At 42.7% G+C, this 21,704-nt stretch overlaps 1 protein-coding gene and 1 pseudogene across 9 annotated transcripts in view; one reads left to right on the forward strand and one right to left on the reverse strand.

Moving 5' to 3' along the window:
- Window positions 1-1,075: 1,075 nt before the first annotated feature.
- On the reverse strand, window positions 1,076-2,998 carry LOC116269797 (annotated as a pseudogene).
- Window positions 2,999-7,013: 4,015 nt separating this feature from the next.
- NFRKB (nuclear factor related to kappaB binding protein) overlaps window positions 7,014-21,704 on the forward strand; it is a 32,048-nt gene continuing 17,357 nt past the window's right edge. The window contains exons 1-14 of one of the 9 annotated variants that reach the window (XM_021926747.2): window positions 7,014-7,117; window positions 7,881-8,061; window positions 8,163-8,242; window positions 9,686-9,860; window positions 13,768-13,969; window positions 16,097-16,224; window positions 16,930-17,104; window positions 17,658-17,795; window positions 18,402-18,475; window positions 19,341-19,425; window positions 20,235-20,415; window positions 20,672-20,780; window positions 21,013-21,139; window positions 21,359-21,424. In XM_021926747.2, coding sequence (XP_021782439.2) covers window positions 9,687-9,860; window positions 13,768-13,969; window positions 16,097-16,224; window positions 16,930-17,104; window positions 17,658-17,795; window positions 18,402-18,475; window positions 19,341-19,425; window positions 20,235-20,415; window positions 20,672-20,780; window positions 21,013-21,139; window positions 21,359-21,424 — 1,459 coding nt within the window. In that variant the 5' untranslated portion in view covers window positions 7,014-7,117; window positions 7,881-8,061; window positions 8,163-8,242; window position 9,686. Of the gene's footprint in view, window positions 7,118-7,327; window positions 7,723-7,880; window positions 8,062-8,162; window positions 8,243-9,226; window positions 9,861-13,767; window positions 13,970-16,096; window positions 16,225-16,929; window positions 17,105-17,657; window positions 17,796-18,401; window positions 18,476-19,340; window positions 19,426-20,234; window positions 20,416-20,671; window positions 20,781-21,012; window positions 21,140-21,358; window positions 21,425-21,704 lie in introns of those variants that run through there. The other 8 variants (XM_021926752.2, XM_021926746.2, XM_021926750.2 and 5 more) reach the window with 8 other exon arrangements.

A 21,704-nucleotide genomic window follows, 5' to 3' on the forward strand; every position in this document is an offset into this window, starting at 1 on the left:
AAATAAAAGATTTTAAAGCATTCATCAGGTACAAATAAAATTTCAAATCATTCAAATCATTAAAATAAATTCGTAATTAGAATCTCTCGTTCATTCAAGCATTCATCTTCATCGTTCCATCATTCATTCAAATATACAAATGGAACAAATGAATTTAAAACGTTTAAAATAATTTAAAATAAAATTTAAAAGCATTCATCATTCATCGTTCATAAATAATTAAGCATTCAAATCATTCATCATTCAAATCATTCAAATAAAATTTCATTTAAATGGAGCTAAATAAATTTTAAATCGTCTATTTTAAATCATTTAAAATAAATTTCATCATTTTGTTAAATAATTCATCATTAAATGGTACTAATCGTGTTTAAATAAATTTCCAAATAATTTTAAATAAGATTTAAATAAAAATTTAAACGTCTAAATGTTGTTAAATCTTTCATCATTAAATAATTTAAATGCATTTTAAATCATTCATCGTCTGTTCATCATTCATCATTAAATAAAATTCATCGCATTTATTTTCATCATTCGGTACAAATCATTCATTTCATCATTCATCGTCATCGCGCATTCGCTGTTCATCGTTAAATCATTCATCGTTTCATCATTCGCATTCATCATTCATCATTCTAAATCATTCGCGTTCATCATTCATCATTCGCATTCGCGTCGCATTCCGCATTCATCATTCGGCATTCAATCATTCATCATTCATCATTCGCGCTATTCATCATTCATCATTCGCATAAATCATTCAAATAGCATTCATCATTCATCCTTCGCATTCCATCATTCATCATTCGTCATTATTTCATCGATAAATCATTCATCATTCGTCGTGCATTCGCATTCGCGATTCGCTGTTCGTCATTCATCATTTCAAATATCATTCATCGTTTTTAATCATTCATCATTCGCATTCATCATTCAAATCGCGTCTAAAATGTCATTCATCATTCATCATTCGCGATACGTCATTAAATCATTCAATCATTCTAGAAATCGTCTGTTCATCATCATTTCATCTTCATCATTCATCGTGTTCATCATTCATCATTAAATAAATTCATCATTCATCGATGTTCATCATTCGAAATCTGCATTCATCATTCTAAACATTCATCATCATTAAATCATTCGCGATAAATCATTCATCATTCTGCATCATTCATAAAGCATTCATCGTCATTTAAATAATTCGCATTAAATAAATTCATCATTAAATAGCATTCATCATTAATTTAAATACTTTTAAATAAAATTTCCCAAATGCGTTGTTTAAATATTTCGCATTTAAATAATTTTAAATAAATTCGTCATTCATCATTCATCATTTTAAATAATTTGTTTAAATGGTACAAATAGGCTAAATAAAAGCATTTAAAATAGGTACAAATAATTTAAAATGGGTACAAATGGGTGGCATTCAAATGGGTACAAATAAATTTAAAAATGGGCTAAATGCGTTAGAAAAGCGTTTTCGCGTTTAAATGGAATTTAAATGGGCTGTTAAATGGAATTTAAATGGGTGCTGTTTTTGATGTTTCAAATGGTGCAAATCCAATTGAAATGGGTTGTTTTATAATTTCATCATTTCATCATTCATCATTCATCATTCATCATTCATCGTCTATTTCATCGTGTTCATCATTTCATCATTCATCATTCATCATTCGCGCTATTCATCATTCATCGCATTTTCGCTATTCATATTCATCATTCATCGCATTCATCATTCACGCCTTCATCATTCATCATTCATCGTTCGCCCATTCATCATTCATCATTCGCGCGCGCGTGTCCGTCGGTAATCATTCGCCATTCATCATTGTTCGATCATTCAATCATTCATCATTCATCATTCATCATTCAACATTCATCGTCATCATTCGTCATTCGCGCGATCAGAATCATTCCTTCCTTCCTTCCTTCCTTCCTTCCTTCCTTCCTTCCTCCTTCCACTCCCCTTCCTCCCTTCCTTCCTCCCTTCCACTCCCTTCCTTCCTCCTTCCTCCTTCACTCCCTTCCTCCTTCCACTCCTTTACTCCTTCCACTCCTTCCAGCTTTGCCAACCCAGCACCAACATTGGCCTTTGCAATTCCCCTAACTTCCTTCACCCTGTTCTTGTGCTCCTTTCATTGCTTTCTCGAGGTCTTTTCCTTCTCATACAGGCCATGTCTTGCAAGTCTATGTTTGAGTTTATTTTTCTTTGCATAATCCAAGGAATCATAAAGCATGCCAAAGCCAGTTGTCTTGCCACCACCAAAATGAGTTCTGAATCCAAATACAGAGAGGACAGCTGGTGTGGTCTTGCACATTTTGGCTAGTTTCTCCCGAATTTCTGTCTTAGGCCTATTGCCTTCCTGGGGTGAAGGACATCATAAGCATTTGTTTCCTCTGAAGTAGTCAGTTGGTCATGAACTTTCTAGTTTGAGCAGTTACTGTATCGTTCATGATGGCGGTCTATCCTCAGACAGCCAGGGAGGAAAAGAGGATCTTAACTCATTCTGTGAGGGCAGCGTCACCCTAATACTAAAATCGGACAAAGATATTACAAGAAAAAATACAGACCTATATAGCTCAAGAACATTGATGCCAAAGCCCTCAACAATGTATAAAAACAATTATATACCACAACCATGTGGGATTCATCCCAGGTATGCAAGGCTGGTTCAACATTTGAAAACAATTTAATGTAAAACACCATACCAACAGGCTAAGAAGAAATATCTCATGATCATATCAAAGGACACAGAAAAACATTTGACAAAACTCTGAAACCCGCGTATGATAAAAATCTCAAACTAGTAATAGAAGGGCACTTTTTCTACTTGATAAAGAAGATCCACAAAAACCCTACAACAAACATCACACTTAATGGTGAGAAATTCAAAGCTTTCCTGCTAATATCAGGAACCAGACAAAGATGTTCCTTCTCCCCACTGCTTTTTACCATTGTACCGGTAGTCCTAGCTAATGCAATGAGACAGGGAAAAAAAAAAAAAAAATATATATATATATATATATATACACACACACACACACACACACACACAGAGGCATACAGATTGGCAAGAAAAAATAAAACTGTCTCTGTTCACAGGTGACAAAAATCCAAAAGATTTAAAAAAAAACTGAACTAATAAGCAATTATAGCAAGGTTGCAGGGTGTAAGGTTAATTTAATTTTTTGAGACACAGTCTTGTTCTGTTGCCCAGGCTGGAATGCAATAGTGTGATCTTGGCTCACAGAAAGCTCTGCCTCCCGGATTCAAGTAATTCTCCTGCCTCAGCCTCCCAAGTAACTGGGATTACAGGCACCCGCCACCATACCTGGCTAATTTTTGTATTTTTAGTAAAGACAGGGTTTCACCATGTTAGCCAAGCTGGTCTTGAACTCCTGACCTCCAGTAATCCACCCACCTTGGCCTCCCAAAGTGCTGGGATTACAGGTGTGAGCCACCCTGCCTGGCCAAGAATAAAAAAAAAATATCCTGGAACTAATAAGCAATTATAGCAAGGTTGCAGGGTATAAAGTTAATTTTAAAAAGTCAATCATATTCCTATATACCAGCAATGGACAAGTGGAAATTGAAAGGCAAAACACGATACCATTCACATTAGCACACCCAAAAATGAAATACTTAGGTATACATCTGACAAAATATGCACAATATCTATATGGTGAAAACTACAAATCTGATGAAAGAAATCAATGAAGAACTAAATAAATGAAAGTATTCATGGATAAGAGGACTTAATAGTGTCTGGATGTCAGGTTTTCCCAATTTAATCTATAGATTCAATGTAATCCCAATCAAAATCCCGGCAAGTTACTTAGTGGATATCAACAGACTGACTTTAGAGTTTACATGGAGAAGCAAAAGACCCTCAATAGCCAACACATTATTAAAGGAGAACAACAAAGTTGAAAGACTGCAGTACCGGACTTCAAGACTTAATAGAAAGCTACAGTAATCAAGACAATGTGATACTGGTGAAAGACAAGAACAATGCAACAGTATAGAGAGCCCAGTAGCGGACCCAGATGAATACAGTCAAGTGATTTTTGACAAAGCAGGAAAGGCAATGTAGAAACGATAGCCTTTTCAAGAAGAAGAAATGGTGCTGGAGGCCAGGCGTAGTGGCTCATGCCTGTGATCCCAGCACTTTGGGAGGTCAAGGTGAGTAGATTACTTGAGTCCAGGAGTTTGCAATCAGCTTGGGCAATGTGGCAAAACCCCATCTCTAAAAAATAAACAAAAACCACTGCAAAATTAGCTGTGCATGGTGGCACATGCCTATAGTCCCAGCTACCTGGAAGGTAGAGACAGGAGGATTGCTTCAGCCTGGGAGGCAGAGGGTGCAGTGAGCTGAGCTGAGATCACACCAGTGCACTGCAGCCCTGGTGACAGAGTAAGACCCTGTCTCAAAAACAAACAAACAAAAAAAATTGGTGCTGGAACATATGGGGATCCACATGCAAAAAAAAATGAATCTAGACATGGACCTTACACTCTTCACAAAAAGTAACTCAAAATGGATTATAGGCCTAAACGTAAAACGCAAAACTATAAAACTAGAAGATAACATGGGAGACAACCTAGATGACTTTGGGTCTTGTGATAACTTATTAGATATAACACCAAAGGCACAAATAAATAATTGGTAGCCTGGAATTCATTAAAATTTAAAATTTCTGTCCTGAGAGAGAGACTGGAGAATGAAAAGATAAGCCACAGACTGGGAGAAAATATTTGTAAAAGACATACCTGATAAAGGACTGTTATCTAAAATATACAAAGAACAACGAAAACTCAACAATAGGAAAACTAAAAAATGGGCCAAAGTCCTTAAGAGACACCTCAGTAAAAAATATATAAAGATGGTAAAGAAGTATGTGAAAGAGGCTCTACGTCAGGGAAATGCAAATTCAAACAACATGAGGCCAGGTGCAGTGGCTCATGCCTGTAATCCCAGCACTTTGGGAGGGTGGAGTGGGTGGATTGCTTGAGCCCAGGAATTAGGGACCAGCTTGGGCAACATGGCGAAACCCCGTCTCTACAAAAAATAAAAATTAAAAACAAAAAAGAATACGAGACACCACTATGGAGCTATTGGAATGGGCAAAATTCAGAATACTGACAATACCAAGTGCTAGTGAGAATGAGAAGCAACAGGAACTCTCAGTCATTGCTGGTGTGAATGCAAAATGGTATAGCTGCTTTGGAAGGTAATTTGGCAATTGGCTTGATTCATAATTGCCAAAACCTGGAAACAATGAAGACTTCCTTCAGAAAGCGAATAGATAAAACTGTGGCGTATCTATTGGAATACCACAATGGAATGGGATATTATTCAGCACTAAAAAGAAACAGGAGCTATCAAGTCATGAAAAGACATGGAGGAAACGTCAATGCCTGTTACTATGAGAAAGAAGCCAATCCGAAACGGCTACATACTATGTAATTCCTACTAAACATTCTGGAAAAAGGCAAAACTATGGAGACAAAAAGATCAGCGGTTGCCAGGGATAGAGGAGAGGGAGAGATGAATATGCAGAGCACAGATGATTTTTAAGACAGTGAAATTACTCTGCATTATGCTGTGATGGTGGGTAATGATGTATCAATGTAGGTTCATCAGTTCTTTTGTTTGTTTGAGACGGAGTCTCACTCTGTCGCCCAGGCTGGAGTGCAATGGCGTAATCTCGGCTCACTGCAACCTCTGCCTCCCGGGTTCAAGCAATTCTCCTGCCTCAGCCTCCTGAGTAGCTAGGACTAACAGGTGCCCGCCACCACACCCAGCTAATTTTTGTATTTTTAGTAGAGACGGGGTTTCACCATGTTGGCCAGGATGGTCTCGATCTCCTGACCTCGGGATCGGCCCGCCTCGGCCTCCCAAAGTGTTGAGATTATAGGCGTGAGCCACCAGGCCGGGCAGTGTTCATCAGTTCTAAGAAATGTACCACTCTGGCAGGGGATGTTGATTAAAGGGGAGGCGATGCATGTGGGGAGGTGGGGCAGGGAGTATTTGGAAAATCTCTGATCTTTCTGCTCAATTTTGTTAACTTTAAACTGCTCTAAAAAACAAAGTCAATCAAAAATTATAGTTTACATTGTTTTTACTCTTTTTCTCTTTCTGGTCTTGTCACAATCGCAACGTAAGGGAAATATCGGTGACAACTATGGAGTGATAGTCCACTGCCATTTATACGTGATCGTTTCTAATTCAAGAGCCTCTCAACAGTGTAACAGGAACTTAGGGCATTTGTGGAGCCAGCAGAGGAGCACAGATTGGGTGGTTTGGAAACCACTCTTTTCCAGGAAAGTAAGAACATTAGCTCGGCCGGTCGGCTTCTCTGGTTCCATCCACACAGAGAACTGAGGATGGTCTCTGCGCCACTGCTGGGAGTACCTGGAATAAGTAGTGTGAAGCCGTACTAAGCAAAACCCAGTGAATAAGAGGAAAGGGTCCTTGATATCTAACAAGAGGAACATGATGGAGTTTAACTTAAAATGTGATCCTTCGATGTGTTTACTTTCTTTCTGGACATCAAGGGCCCGGGGACGGGAAGGAGGAATGAAGGAACTCAGAGGCACAGGCTGAGGTCGCGTTCTACTCATGTCCTCAACTGTAAAATAGGCACTAATAGTGCATAGCTCACAGGGCTGCAGCACAAAGACGGTGGGTAGAAAGTGCTTAGCACAGGGCCTGGGGCAGGGTATGCTCTCTGCAAACCTCAGCTAATAGACGTGCCTTCGCTGATGAGCTATGGAACTTTGATTCGCGGTCAGGCAAACACAGGCACTATCTGGGGCCTCTGGAAGCTCCTACATCAGGTGAGACGCGCAAGCGGTCTGGAACCTGCATTCCCAGGCCCAGCCGCGCGCAGGCACCTTCGCCGACCGTCGTGCCAGTCGCCCCGCTCCAGGCCCCGCCCGCTGTGGCCCCGCCCCGGCACCCTCCAGGCCCCGCCCCGCGCTGCCCCGCCCCTTCCGCCGCTCAGGCCCAGAGCGTGCGCGCACCCAGACTCCTTGCGGGAGCGAGCGCGTCGGGGACCCCGCGGCCGAGAAGGGCTGCGGGTTAGGGGACCGGCGCCCGCGATTCAGGTGAGGGCGGGCAAGGGGCGGCGAAAGGGTTAAAGTGTCTGGGGGGAGTGGTGGGAGCGGGAGCAGGCGGCTGGGTCCGCGAGGTCGCTGCCCCTGTGGGCGTGGGGAGCGGGAGCGGGGCGTGGGGAGCGGTGCGACGCGTGAGGCTGGGGGTTAGGGTTAGGCACGCGTGGGGGAGGGGCGGGGCCGAGCCGTGCAGTTCTGAGGATGGGACCCCGGCTTGGGCCAGCCCGGCGCGGGATTTGCTGCGGAGTTGACGGGTTTGGAGCCGGCTGTTGCTCCGGAAGGACCCGAGGGTTTAGCTTCTGCATTGGGGAGGGTCCAGCGGGGAAAGTTAGACCAGGTGCTGAGGAAAAGCCAGTGATGAGAGGCCGACAGGCCTTCCTGGTCTAGTGAAGAGCTTCAGAACGCACCAAGACCTGGAAATCCTGGGCTTCCGGGGTCCAACTCCCTGGCAGCTGCCTGGTTTTGGTGTTTTGAGATTCTCTTCGGAATAGTGGCAGTGCAAAGGTTGTCACCGGACTGGATAAAATTTAGCTAGACATGCACCGTCTTTGAAGAAACTTGTGAGCAAGTTGTATAGAGATAGACCTCCCAAGAGGCAGGTAGGACACTGACTTTGCAGCTCATAGTCTGTTCTATGCCAGTTCTGTTAAGAAGGTTTTATTCTGAGCATCAGGTTGCTTCTGCAATTTTTTTTGCTATTTTGAAATTTCGTTAAACTCATATACTATGTGCTGTCTCACCCGCTTCACTTGTTTAGGCACAGGCATGGTCAGGATGTCATTTCACCATGTGCTGAAGGGCGGTGATGGGGCAGAGTTGCTTGGGGACCACCCACCTGCCTTGACCCAACACTGAAGTTTTTGCTGTATCTTTACATGGATCTGAAATCTCTTCAAGGGAACTTGAAATAATTTAGTGGAACATGCTTCACTTTACATGTAGTTATTATAGATCTGTTATCATTTGAGAATTTTGGGAAAGAAAAGTACCTGTATTACGTAATTCACACTGTCACTCATCTGGAGATTATTCATTGCAGGATTTCAGCATTGGAAATAACGGGAGGGAGGACCCGGTCCAGCTTCCCTTCATCAAATAAGGAAATTGACACCTGGCTTGGTAAGATTTGTGGAATGTTAGTGGCAGACCTTGGCTGGAATTCTGGTGTTTTGACTGTTAACATCCTTTTTTCTTTTCATTTTAGTGTGTTTTTTAGCCCACTTCGTAGAAGTAGGAGCTGGAAAGGATGGATTGAGTAAATGTTAGCAGAGTGATTGAGTTGAAGCTCCCAGTGGTCCTGTTAGCATTGTGCAGTCCTGTGCTGTCAACTTGACACCTAATCCCAGCCATCAGTCCGAAATGTTGTAATATGTAGTTTTCTAAAGGTGTTCAGCAGTGTTCAGTTATTACAGGAAGGAGAAAAGTAGCATTAATTTACGTGATTATACGGATCAGATGGACCACCTAAAGGCAGATTGCCCATTGACTTTACTGGTTGTTATGGTCAGGTGTGTGGAACCTCAGGGATTTATGTGGACTAATAAAGTCATATCAGTAAGCTTCCTTTTCATTATTTAAATGTTGCGAGGTTATACAAGAGGTATTATGTGTAGCATTAAGCACTTGGGTTTGCAGGCAGGCAGACCTGAATTTCAGTACTGCCTCTGGGGTTGGGCAAGTTACTGACCTACTCTGATTTTCAGTTTTAATTCTGTTGTAAAAACCCATGACCCTACTTTGCACAGTTATAGGAATTAAATGAGATATGTAAGAGGCCTGGTGTTTGATAGGCCCTCATAAAGTGACCGTTAGCATTTGCATTTTACTAGTGTAGGTTGATTTTCAGCAAATTTTCTTTTGTGAAAGAGCAACAAAGAATATTTTTTCTCTTTTTCTTTTTTTTTCTTTTTGAGACAGGGTCTCTGTTGCCCAGGCTGGAGTGTGATCACGGCTCATTGCACCCTCTCCCTCTCGTGTTCAAGCGATCTTCCCACCTCAGCCTCCCAAGTAGCTGGGACTACAGGCGTGTGCCACCACGCCTGGCTGATTTATTTTTATTTTTTGTAGAGAAGGGGTTTTGCCATATTCCCTAGGCTGGTCTCAAACTCCTGGATGCAAGGGGACAGCCCTCCTCAACCTCCCAAAGTACTGGGACTGTAGTTGTGAGTTACTGCACCCAGCCAACAACAAAGAATTAATTGCTAAAAAACAGTTGTTAAAGAATTACATTGTGGGAGAGTGATTATTGGTCTGGGAGGTGTAAATTATAGATTGTGATCTGTTTATCATTTAATCTCAGGCTCATTTTACTCATCTGTAAAGTGAAGGCATATGAAATTTATGAATTTAGGAGTTACTGTAGGAGCATTCTGAGAAAAGAACTCTTCCAGATAGCACTTGAAAATTCCAGTGGGAATGCTGTGGTGAAAGGGAGGGAGAAGAGCTGTTTAGCTGTAATTAGGGTGCAAGGATAAGGTGTAAGAACTGGCTGGAGGCTGAATGTTTTTCTGGAGGAGTGTTAGCATCAGCTAGATCCCTGGAATTTCTGCCTTTCTGTCTCAGGATGCATGTCTTTGTCCAGAGTACCTGTGGAGAAGAAACAATGGATTCCTTAGACCATATGCTGACAGATCCTCTGGAACTGGGTCCATGTGGAGATGGCCATGGCACGCGCATCATGGAGGATTGCCTCCTGGGAGGCACCAGAGTTAGTCTGCCTGAGGACCTTCTGGAGGATGTGAGTAGTAATATGGTTGCGACCTTTTCCTCTCTGTCAGCTTCCTTGTAACAGTTATGGGAAACCTTTTCCACTCTACATTTCCAGTCTTTTGTGCTCCCTTTTGTTCATTTTCTACATTGCAGGCAGCCTGATCTCTTATCTTTTTTTAAAGTTTAGAGTCTATTTAGTATCTGATTAAGGAAGAAAACAAGCTGCATTCTGCATGTTTAATAACTTGTCAAAATAACTTGATAACGTGATATAAGCCCTATTTTTAACAAGATAATTTTCATCCATTAAAAAAGGTTGTATATTTTAACCGTGGAATACTACTCAGCCATAAAAAGGAATGAAATAATGGCATTTGCAGCAAACTGGATGGAAATGGAGGTCATTATTCTAAGTGAAGTAACTTGGGAATGGAAAACCAAACATCGTTCTCACTTATAAGTGACAGCTAAGCTTTGAGGACGCAAAGGCGTAAGAATGATAATGGACTCTGGGGACTTGCAGGGAAGGATGGGAGTGCTGTGAGGGGTAAAAGACTACACATTGGGTGCAGTGTACACTGCTTGGGTGATGGGCGCACCAAAATCTCAGAAATAACCACTAAAGAATTTACCTATGTAACCAGACACCACCTGTTCCCCCAATACTATTGAAATAATAATTAAAAATAGAAAAAAAAAAAAGTAGAAATTATGGAAAACAAATACGAAAAAATACATCAGTGGGTGTCTTTTCTACTAAAACCAGAAGATTGTTGAGAGTACTTAATCTTCACTGTGAAATATTTGGCAGTTAATTCCTCTCTGACGCAGTGTCTTACTGTGTTAGTAAATCTGTTAGTTAACAGTTGTAGTATTTCTTTTAAATGTTTTTGTTGTAAACTTAGAGGTAGTCTTCTTTATTCATTTGGTTCTTTTCAACTATTTGAGACACTTTCATTCCCTGATATTTATGAAGTACATGTTTATCACTAAATGTAGTAGTTTGGTTTACTTTAATAATTTGATGTGTGGTCTAAAAACGTAGTCACTAAGAGGGTGTGCACTGTGGTTACAGATTGACTGGCAGTGGAGTACTGTGGAGGCCGCTGCAGTGGTGCTAATGGTGCTAAGGCTGGCAGTGGAATTTCTGTGTAGGGCCTTAAGCCCCTGAGGGTCCTGGTGACTCCGGGAATCCATCACAGCCTGGGGTCATTCACCCCAGTTCTCTCCTTTTTTCTGGCCTGGATTGCCCCATGCTCGCCCTCATTCCGACAGCTGAGTAGGGACCCAGCAATCTGAATGAGCTGATCGTTGTTTATGTTCAGATGAGAAATGGCCAGACCACTTAAACTGTGGCTGCTTTTCTGGCAGTCTTATCTGCAGGGCCCAAACTTCATAAACCATAGGAAATAGACTGTCATTCTTAGTTTGCTGCCCAGACTGATTTTAGATTCAGAGCATATTGGTACATGGGAGAGGTAGTGTCGTTTGCTCTGATTTTCAACCTGTGGGCTATCTGGCATCTTTTGTGCTCCTGGCTTTTTTCAGTCATGGCACGATTGTATCTCTTAGCGTTTCTTTTGCCCAGCAGGATAATATTGAGTCCCATTGCAGGCACGGACAACGCCTCTGGTTCTGGTCACCACTACCTTTTCAACTGTAGAACATCACTGGAAATGCTTAATGCCTGGATCTATATTCTACTGGAAACAATTCCATTGGGAAGCCTTTCAGTGGGAAACGAATAAATGTTATACATGGTTATGTTCAGTGATGTCAATAAGACCACTTACTAATAGAAAATAAACAAACATTTTTAAAAGATATATTTTAAAAGCAGAATTATATATGTGTTTAAAATGGTTACCATGTCGTGGAACATTAAGCGAAATCTACACGTATTTTCTGTATCCGTAAGGTAACCCGCTACTCAATAATAGTATATGCCCTGGGATGGGATGCCAGCTTGTTTTTGTCCGCTTTCACAGGCAAGATGCGTCATCATCATCATTAAGGTGGCTACTGTTTATTAAGTGCTTATTATTCGCAAGCCACTATGTACGTGAAAACATTCATTTAATTACATATTTCTTTTGTTTTCCATATTTTGAACATACAGGTGTGGAGCATGATATAGTAAACAGTCATCTGTGCATCACCCAGTTTTAAGAGATAATTTAGTTTTTTGTTTTACATTCTTCTTTGGTAGTATGTCAAGTGTTATGGATAAAATGAAAGCCACCAGTGTGCTGTTGTCTCATCTTCTCTCCCAGCTACTAACAACTGTACTGCAGTTGATGTCCATACTTCCCATCCATGTTTTCTTGGCATACTCTTTCAGGACAATCCCTTTATGTTACTCATGTAGTCAGCAAACACTTGTTCCATGAGGCACCTCTATGCCAGACACTGAGTTAGACGCTAGGAATAAAATGGTAGGCAGAAATAGGCTTGCAGGGGAAAATCCTGGGCATTGGGACTGAGGTGTTTTTGATACATTCATGCAACGATGCCTGGAGTAGGTGGTTGTGATTTCTGGGTTGTTTCCTGCTGAAACCCTTTCGTGGGTCTCTATTGTCCTTAAGGATAAAGTCACAACTACCAGAAATGCTTGCCGTCCTTTGCATCTTTCTGCTGTCTGCTGCCTCCACCTCCCTCCCTGTTCTTGCTCTAGCCAAATACTGCCTGAACTCTTAAAAAAAAAAAAAAAAAAAGTGAAATGTATCACACAAAAGAGTCTATAAAATGCATATATATACACACAGGTAAAACAATAATAAAACATGGGTATAGCCTTCAGTTAGGGTAGGAGCACTACCAAGACCACTGAAGCCCGCCACCACGCACCCTGTCTTATCCCTCTCCATTCCCCCACAGGCAACTGCTATCCTTTCTTTTGTGTTAATTTTTTTTGTTTGTTTTTGTGGTGCTGCTCTGTGGATTTCTAACCCTCTCCCCGACCATCTTTTTTCTCTTTCCTTGTCCCTCTCCTGTCTTAAACAACGGTTTTTTCGTGAGCGTTCTCTGCATTGTAAATGTGGGATGTTTGCTTCCATACACATCAGCACTTCTTTAACTACATTGTAACTGAATGTTTAATTGTTCCCCACCTCAGACCGTGTATATGCCAGGCCAAATGAGCATTTTGCTCATGGAAGGTATCCAGTATGTAACCCGTGAGTTGAAAATGAACTCAGTCCTGTTTCTTCTCACTCTAAGCTAGTGACTTCAATTCCTCAAGTTCATTCCTTTCATGTTAACCTTTTCCTGCCACTCAGTTGAAGCTGAATTCAGATGTCCACCCTCATACCCTCGTTGGCAGAGGCGGCTTCCAAGTGGGATTCTCTACTAAAATCATTTTCCTCTGGATTATTATTTACTGTTTGATAAGACTGTGGCTCATATGTAGTCTTTAATCTCAGATAATTGGAATTTTAGTTTATTTTTAAAAATGTAGGCCAGGCACCGTGGGTCATGCCTGTAATCCCAGCACTTTGGGAGGCCGAGGCAGGCAGATCACCTTAGGTCAGGAGTTCGAGACCAGCCTGGTCAACGTGGTGAAACCTCATCTCTACTAAAAATACAAAAAATAGCCAGGCGTGGTGGTGCACACTTGTAATCCCAGCTACTCGGGAGGGTGAGGTAGGAGAATCGCTTGAGCCTGGGAGGCAGAGGTTGCAGTGAGCCAAGATCGTGCCGTTGCACTCCAGCTTGGGCAACAAGAGCAAAATTCAGTCTCAAAAAAACAAAACAAAACATGAAAAGTTGGTAGTGATAGTTGCACGGCAAATGTGAATGCAACACCACTGAAGTCTACATTTAAAAATGGTTAAATTGGTAAATCTTATGTATATTATGTAATGTTTTGTGTGCACACACATACAAAAAACTTAAAAATTTATGTTACTTTTGTTTACCTTTCCTATTTCTTCTAGCCTGAGATCTTCTTTGATGTTGTCAGCCTCTCAACATGGCAGGAAGTGTTAAGTGATTCTCAACGTGAACACCTCCAGCAGTTTCTGCCTCAGTTTCCTGAAGACAGTGCTGAGCAGCAGAACGAACTCATCTTAGCCCTGTTCAGTGGGGAGAACTTCCGCTTTGGAAATCCTCTGCACATTGCCCAGAAGCTTTTCCGAGGTTTGTAGCTCAGTATTCTTTCTTTGAGGGGAGTGGTAGATGGGCACACATTCACTTATGTGGGTATTCCTTTCTTCCTTTTCTTCTCTTTATCTTCATGTACAGATACTGAGCTGGCAGAGAGCGGTTTTGTGTAACACTTTGCTGTCTAGGCTGTGTTTCAAAAAATAAAATTTATTGACTTACATAGAAAATACATAATATGATCTCAGCTGTGTAACCAGCATCTACATAAAGAAAAAAAACATTTCCAGCATACTAGAGGTGCCTTCATGCCTGGTCTTTAAAAATTTTTTAAAAGAGCTTGCCATTTGCTTTATTGCACGTATCAAGGTTTGTATGTGTGTGTGTTTAGGTACACACATACTTTTTGCTGCAGAAGATGTGACAGTTCACTGCCAAGCATTTAAGCATGTCCATGTCTCTTAACAGACACTCTCCTATATCATGACAGCCCTGTTACCACACACAAGGAATTTTACATTGAGCAGATAATATCATAGGCTATTTCATGTTCAAATTTTCTTCTTTTTTTTGGGAGGGAGACAGTCTCGCTCTGTCACCTGGCGCAATCTCAGCTCACTGCAAGCTCCACCTCCTGGGTTCACACCATTCTCCTGCCTCAGCCTTCTGAGTAGCTGGGACTACAGGGGCCCGCCACCAGGCCTGGCTAATTTTTTGTGTTTTTAGTAGAGACGGGGTTTCACTGTGTTAGCCACGATGGTCTCGATCTCCTGACCTCATGATCCGCCGGCCTTGGCCTCCCAAAGTGCTGGGATTACAGGCATGAGCCACTGCACCCGGCCTTCACGTTCTAATTTTCTTAATTGTTCCTGCAGTGTCCTTTAGAGTGGCTGTGTAAATCCAGGATCTGTTCAGGGTTCATGCATTGTGCTTGGGCCTTATGTCTGTAGCTTTTTGAATCTAGGGCCCTTTGCCCCTTTTGTTTTTGTCTTTCAGTACACTGACATTTTTGAAGAGCCAGGACACTTAAATTATAAAATGTCCTGTTTCCTGGGAGTTTGTCATTTTGTTTTCTCTTGATTAGATTGGGTTAAAGGCTTTCGGCAAGAATACGATATAGGAAATGTGGTCTTTCCCATTGTATCACCTCAGGAGGCACGTGGTGTCAGCTTTTCCATTTTGGTAAAGCCACATGTGATCACTTGCTTAAGTGGTGTCTGCCATACCTCTTGTAAGCAAGCAAGATAAAGGTACTTTTTTTCCTTTATCATAAAGAAGCACTGTGGGATGATACTTTAGGATCATGGGTCATGTGATACTCTCATTTTCCAAAAGCCTTTGTTTTACCCAGTGGTTTTTGCTTCCATGGGTGATTCTCAACCGCATCAGTTATTATATTGGGAGTTGCAGAATGGTTTGGACCACTCTTTAAGTTACAGTTGCTTTCTGTACCATGGAGAGGAGCCAAGGAAGCCTCTTCCCCTTCCTTTCCAGGGTGACTTTGTTCTGACACAAGGCCCTGAATGAGCAGCACATCTTGAATTCTGTTAAACTCGACAACTTGACAGCTGCTAATGACCAGAGAGAGCAGGCTTATCATCCGAAATCTCATTATTTTAAGGCTTTAAAATGAACATTCCCACCTTTGGTGGGTTACTAGTGGGAAAAGGAATGCCCCTCTATGGTTGTCAGAGATCTGTTTCACTACAGCTGAGGGCGCGCTGTCTCCTCTGGTAGAGCAGAAGTCAGTTCCCCCACTTGGCTTTAGAGGGGCTCTGTAGGTGACCTTCCATAACGGTAGCACTGTCTCTTGTGCTGGCATGTTTCCCCCAGAACAGTATGGCAGTCTGGTAAGGATACAAGTGAGGAATGTCAAGGCAGGACTTCCTGCATATTCCACTCTGACCCATGCCACGTATCAGTTCTAGTGTTGCTGAAGACAGTTGCATTACTGTGGCTATGATGGTCATCAGCCTTAAAGGAGCTGTCATTGCTTCTTAGCACACTTACTTTTGGTTCTGTTTCCTGATTCTCTTAGATGTTCACTTTTTCCTTAAGTTTTGTGGTACAGAGTTTACCATGTTAAGCACTCATTCAATATATTTGTTGACTGATGATGTATATTTGTTGACTGATGTATATATATACCTTTATTTTTTTAAGATGGACACTTTAACCCCGAGGTGGTCAAGTACCGGCAGCTATGCTTCAAGTCACAGTACAAGCGCTACCTCAACTCCCAGCAGCAGTATTTCCATCGGCTGCTGAAGCAAATTCTTGCTTCCCGGAGTGTAAGTAGTGCTGGGAACTGGATATAGAATGTGGCTGGTCACAGGTATCATGACTTCAAGAAGCATTTCAGGTACAAAACGCAAAAGTTGCCACTAAGAAAAAAATGCTACTGAGTAATCTGTAACACAGTTAAGCTATGCCATCCTTACTTATGATAAACTTCAAATGTGTCTTGATTTCAGAGATGTTAAAACATAAAAAAAAAAGTGCTTCTTAAAATTGATGAAATTACAGTAGCTTCAGTGTTTACCAAGATAAACAGATGGATTTTGGATCCATCATGGGTTATTAAGGGAAACCAGGATTCCTTGGAATGGATATGAAGGTGTGCACGGGCCTCCGAATGCTGTGATGGATGGTAGCATAATAGGCCCAATGGCCGCTGGAAATTCTTAGAGGCAAAGCTGTTTGGGTTTTAAGTCATCCTTTAAGCTTTGGTATAGAAATACTTGGGTGTCTAGTATAAAAAAGTATTCATTCCTAGTAGAGCACTTCAGCACTCAGATTTGGGATTTTTCTTCATGTAATCAATACAGGTTCTTTTTATTTGGATGTGTTGATATATATGTGTATCTTTCTTTGTGATCTGGAGGGAGGGAGTTGGGCTTCACACTGAAGAGAAGAAAGCGTAGACTTGTAGAGTGTTCATTGTTCCAGAACAGGTCTTGGATGACGACGTGTACCCCCACCTGATCTCTTCCTAGGATCTGCTGGAGATGGCCCGGCGGAGCGGCCCCGCCCTCCCCTTCCGGCAGAAGCGGCCTTCACCATCCCGCACACCTGAGGAGCGGGAGTGGCGGACCCAGCAGCGCTACTTGAAGGTCTTGAGGGAGGTGAAAGAGGAGTGTGGTGACACAGCCCTGTCATCTGATGAAGAGGGTGAGTGTCCTCGGGCACTTGGGGTAGCTGGGGTATTGGATTGATACCGGCTGCTTGTCCGGTTGGAGCCAGTGGTAGCCATTTAGCTCCCCAGCAGAGAAACCCTCTTGAGTTGTCTTGGTCTGGGGTGGATAGCGGGGCTCGGAAGGCCTTGGTCTTTGGGTTGCTAAGGCATTGCCATCAGATGGGGAGTGAGTACATGGCCTTTTTCACCCTCATGGCCTTGTGGCATTTGAGCTTAGATGAGAGCCTGCCAGGCGACTGCCTGCATGACAGGGTTCTCCACAGTGGGCCTGACTGGTCCCATTTGCCACTTGAGAGAACTGTTTTCCCCTTACAGGAGAGTAGTAGTGGCTGTCGGCCTGCTGCAATGCGACCCCAGCACTCTGTTGAAGTCTCTCTTCCTGGAAGAGCCGTTAGATGACCTAAGTGTGCTCCAGCTCCTCTGGGGAAGGGTCAGAAAGGAGTGTGGAACCCTGGCCTCCATGTTGTTGGCTTAGCCTTGTTGAACCCAAATGGCCACTTACCCAATCTCCCCTATTGGAGTCCACAGCCACGTTGGATTTACAAGAACAATTTTCTTTTGAAGATCTCAGCTCATGGCTTCCGAGCTCTCCAGCACGTTCTCCTAGTCCTGCGGTGCCCCTGAGGGTGGTGCCCACACTTTCAACCACGGATATGAAAACTGCAGGTGAGAACCGAGTTGCCGCCGTCACCATTCTGGGACATTACAGTGGAGACCTGAAAACTCCTTTAGAGGGAGGTGGGTGGGGGCAGATTCCTAACTACCAGGAAAACAAAGCTCCCTAGAACTAGGCAATTTGTTTGGTAAAGTTTTTGTACCATTTTATTTTATTTTTTACGTCTGGAGATAGGCCTGCCTTTTTTCCTTTGTTTTAAAATTTCTTCTCAGAAGCTGATATTTTGGGCTAAAGAAAGCAAAATCTTGAAACAGCAGTACGAAGGGACAGTTCAGTAAGAGGACAAAGGAATAACCAGAGCCAAGCCATTCTCCAGAGTGGCTGTGAGTTTGGAGAAGAGTTTTATTTGGAATAGAAAGCAAAGAAGAATGTTAAGAACCTTAAGTGTGTTTTAGGACCAACAGAGTCACTGAAGTCATTTATTACCAATGTATGGAGAAGTGGAAGTGTTGATCCTGTGACTTTAAAGATTTTTGGTACTGGTAGTTCACAGGTGTCAGAAGGGAAACTCAGAAATATCTTTCTTTGGACAAGTGACCAGAAAGATGTAAATTGGAGAATCATGGTAGTGAATGTGGTTTGGTTTGTTTTCTCAGATAAAATAGAGCTGGGGGACAGTGACCTGAAGATGATGTTAAAGAAGCACCATGAGAAGCGGAAACATCAGCCAGTAAGATGGGCAGGGCTTGCGGCCGTGTGGTTTTCAGCCTGATGTTTCAGGATTGGCTGTCCTGAGGAAGACACGGGGCATCACTGCCTTGTTTGTATGTCCTCCCTACCATGTGGGCACAGGACCAGCCGGTGAGGCTGGCTGGCATCAACGATGTGAGGCGTGGGGGCTTTGACTTCACAGGGCCTGCTGAATGTATTGTCTGCGTTAATTGTTACAGTGACACTGTCGAGTATAGGAATGGTCGTCTCCACCTCAACAGTGCTCGAGAGGTTAGGGAGCTTGTCATTGGTCCTATAGCCAGTAAGCCGCAGAGCCAGGAGTCGGGCCCTGGGTTTGTCTCACTTTTTACTGTTTCCATTATTCCATGCTACCAAGTTGAGGTAGCTAGCACCTCAGAGAGTTTACTGGAGAAAAGATGATACCTTTTTGAGAAGAAAAGACAGTCCTTCTAAGGCTAGGAGGTGAGAGGGGAAGAACCCCACATGGGAAGTCAGTACTCTCTCTTTTCTAGTTACTGTGATACTTCTCTAAACCCTATTTCCACATTTTGTAAAACATATTAATACTTAACAAGACTGTTTGCAAAGCACATGAGACAAGGAATGCAGAAGAGCTTTATAACTAAATGCTGTACGATAGGAAGGTTGGGACTGGGTTCTATGCACCAGTATCAAGTTTGTTTTTTTTAATTAAATGGGGATATGATAGGGAAAAGTTGAATAGTTTTATCTCTCTATATTTTTTATTCAATGTGATTTCCCCAAGTGTACCTAACATCTAATTGTTACATAAATTTGCAAAATCACCTTAGTTTTTGCTCCTTTTTGGGCCTCCATGACCAAATTTTGGATATCACATCTAGGATCACCCGGACCTTTTGACAGGGGACCTGACCCTCAATGACATCATGACTCGAGTAAACGCTGGCAGGAAGGGCTCTCTCGCAGGTAAATGACTGGGCGCTCTCTAGGAGCCTTCATCTGACTATGGTGTTAAGTTGCATGAGCCCATAGCATGTGGCACAAATAAATAAAACCATGGCCTCCTTCATGCTGATAACCTTTATTATTACCTCTTATGGGCTTACAGGTGGGAAATGAATGTAAAATCAGGACAACAGAGCATCAGCTTTTTTGTTGTTTGTGTTTTGTTTTTTTAGACAGAATCTTGCTCTGTCGCCCAGGCTGGAGTGCAGTGGCGCGATCTCGGCTCACTGCAAGCTCCGCCTTCCGGGTGCACACCCTTCTCCTGCCTCAGCCTCCCAAGTAGCTGGGACTACAGGCGACCGCCACCATGCCTGGCTAATTTTTTTGTATTTTTAGTAGAGATGGGGTTTCACTGTGTTAGCCAGGATGGTCTCAATCTCCTGACCTCGTGATCCACCCACCTCGGCCTCCCAAAGTGCTGGGATTACAGGCGTGAGCCACTGTGCCAGGCCTATCAGCTCTTTATAATAAATATTAAAATTAAGCCGTATACTTGAGAGGCTGAGGTGGGAGGATCGCTTGAGCCAGGGAGGTTGAGGCTGTAGTGAGCTATGATTGCACCACTGCACACCAGCTTGGGCAACAGAGTGAGATCCTGTCTCAAAAAAAAAAACAACTGTAAATCACTCACTGCATTTGGTTTCATTGAGTGTTTTATTACTGAGACTTCTATCTTTGGTGGGCCTTGGGAAAAGAATATGCAGATAAGACCCCTCACTTCCCTGTGTAGGAGATACATTTCTGTGACTGGTGTTACTTTTCCTTCCCAGCCTTATATGACTTGGCTGTCCTTAAAAAAAAGGTTAAGGAAAAAGAGGAAAAGAAGAAGAAGAAAATAAAAACAATCAAATCAGAGGTAGAGGACCTGGCTGAGCCTCTAAGCAGTACTGAAGGGGTTGCATCTCTCTCACAGGCCCCCTCTCCGCTGGCAATTCCTGCTATCAAGGAAGAGTAAGTGAGCAACAGAGATTCTGTAATTCTCAGGGTGAATGGGTGGGCCATAGGCTGTGCCCTGGCCCCCAGGGCTTGTCGTAGCTGTAAGTGTGTTGGACTTGTAGACCTGGAGTCCCAGGAATACTGCTGGGAAAATGCATTGTTTGCTCCTTTCTTGAACTCTTTTGTGACTGCTAGGAGGCTTGGGGGCCTGAATCAATCTAGGGATGTGTTCTTGGTCTTTTTGATTCTTTTATTTTTCTTCCCTCATTAGGCCCCTTGAAGACCTCAAGCCTTGCCTTGGAATCAATGAAATATCTTCCAGCTTTTTCTCTCTTCTATTAGAGATCTTGCTGCTGGAGAGTCAGGCTAGCCTTCCTATGGTAAGCAGTTTGGAAAAGTTGGAGGTACATTAGAGTATTCAAAGAGTTCAAATCCTAAATGGTCTATAGCTTGAGAAGTGGAAGTCTGGGTTCCTCTCAAAGCTCTCTAGTTAACTTGCTTTGTGATTTGGACAAACTCCGGATGCATATGCCCCAGCTTGTGGTGGCACTTGTGTGGAATTGCTGGTATAGAAGAGAAGTCTAACTGGGTTCTGCCTTTGCTTTCCCTCAGCTAGAGGAGCGAGTTTTGGATTGGCAGTCATCACCAGCCAGCTCCCTCAACAGCTGGTTCTCTGCGGCCCCCAACTGGGCTGAGTTGGTACTACCAGCCCTGCAGTATCTTGCTGGAGAAAGTCGAGGTAAGGTGCTTTTTTTTGTAGGGTCAGTATTTTTTCCCCCTTTCGTCGAATTAATTATCAGAATAAACTGCAGCTTTACTCCTGTAATCCATTATGCCTTTGCATAATGCTATGCCTTGAAGGTTCCTGCTTTTCTAATACACTGTGGAACACTCAAAAGCTGTTTCAGAGTTCAGGGATGCACCTGTATGGCTTGTTTATGCGGTCCATTTCTTGCAGCTGTTCCTTCCAGTTTCTCTCCATTTGTTGAATTCAAAGAGAAAACCCAACAGTGGAAGTTGCTTGGTGAGTAATCCGTGTTACCTACCCCTACAGGTTTTCATTCTCCCGTTTCTTCCCCTAAGTTTCTTTGCCTTCCAATCAATATGGTCCTGCAGATTGGTTTAAAAAAGCAATATCAGATCTTACTTTGCTCTGGGAAGGAGTCCTTCAAGACCCTTTTGTACTCTCAAGATGGGTTAACTGACTCCTCTGGTTGGACCAGTGCTGAGATGGAAGGAAAACCCTTTCTGTATGATGTAGTCTGGTGATGGCTAAATTTAAATCTGCAAGGGTATTTTGCAAG

The sequence above is a fragment of the Papio anubis genome, chromosome 12 (genome assembly GCF_008728515.1).
Source record: "Papio anubis isolate 15944 chromosome 12, Panubis1.0, whole genome shotgun sequence".
Lineage (NCBI taxonomy): Eukaryota > Metazoa > Chordata > Mammalia > Primates > Cercopithecidae > Papio > Papio anubis.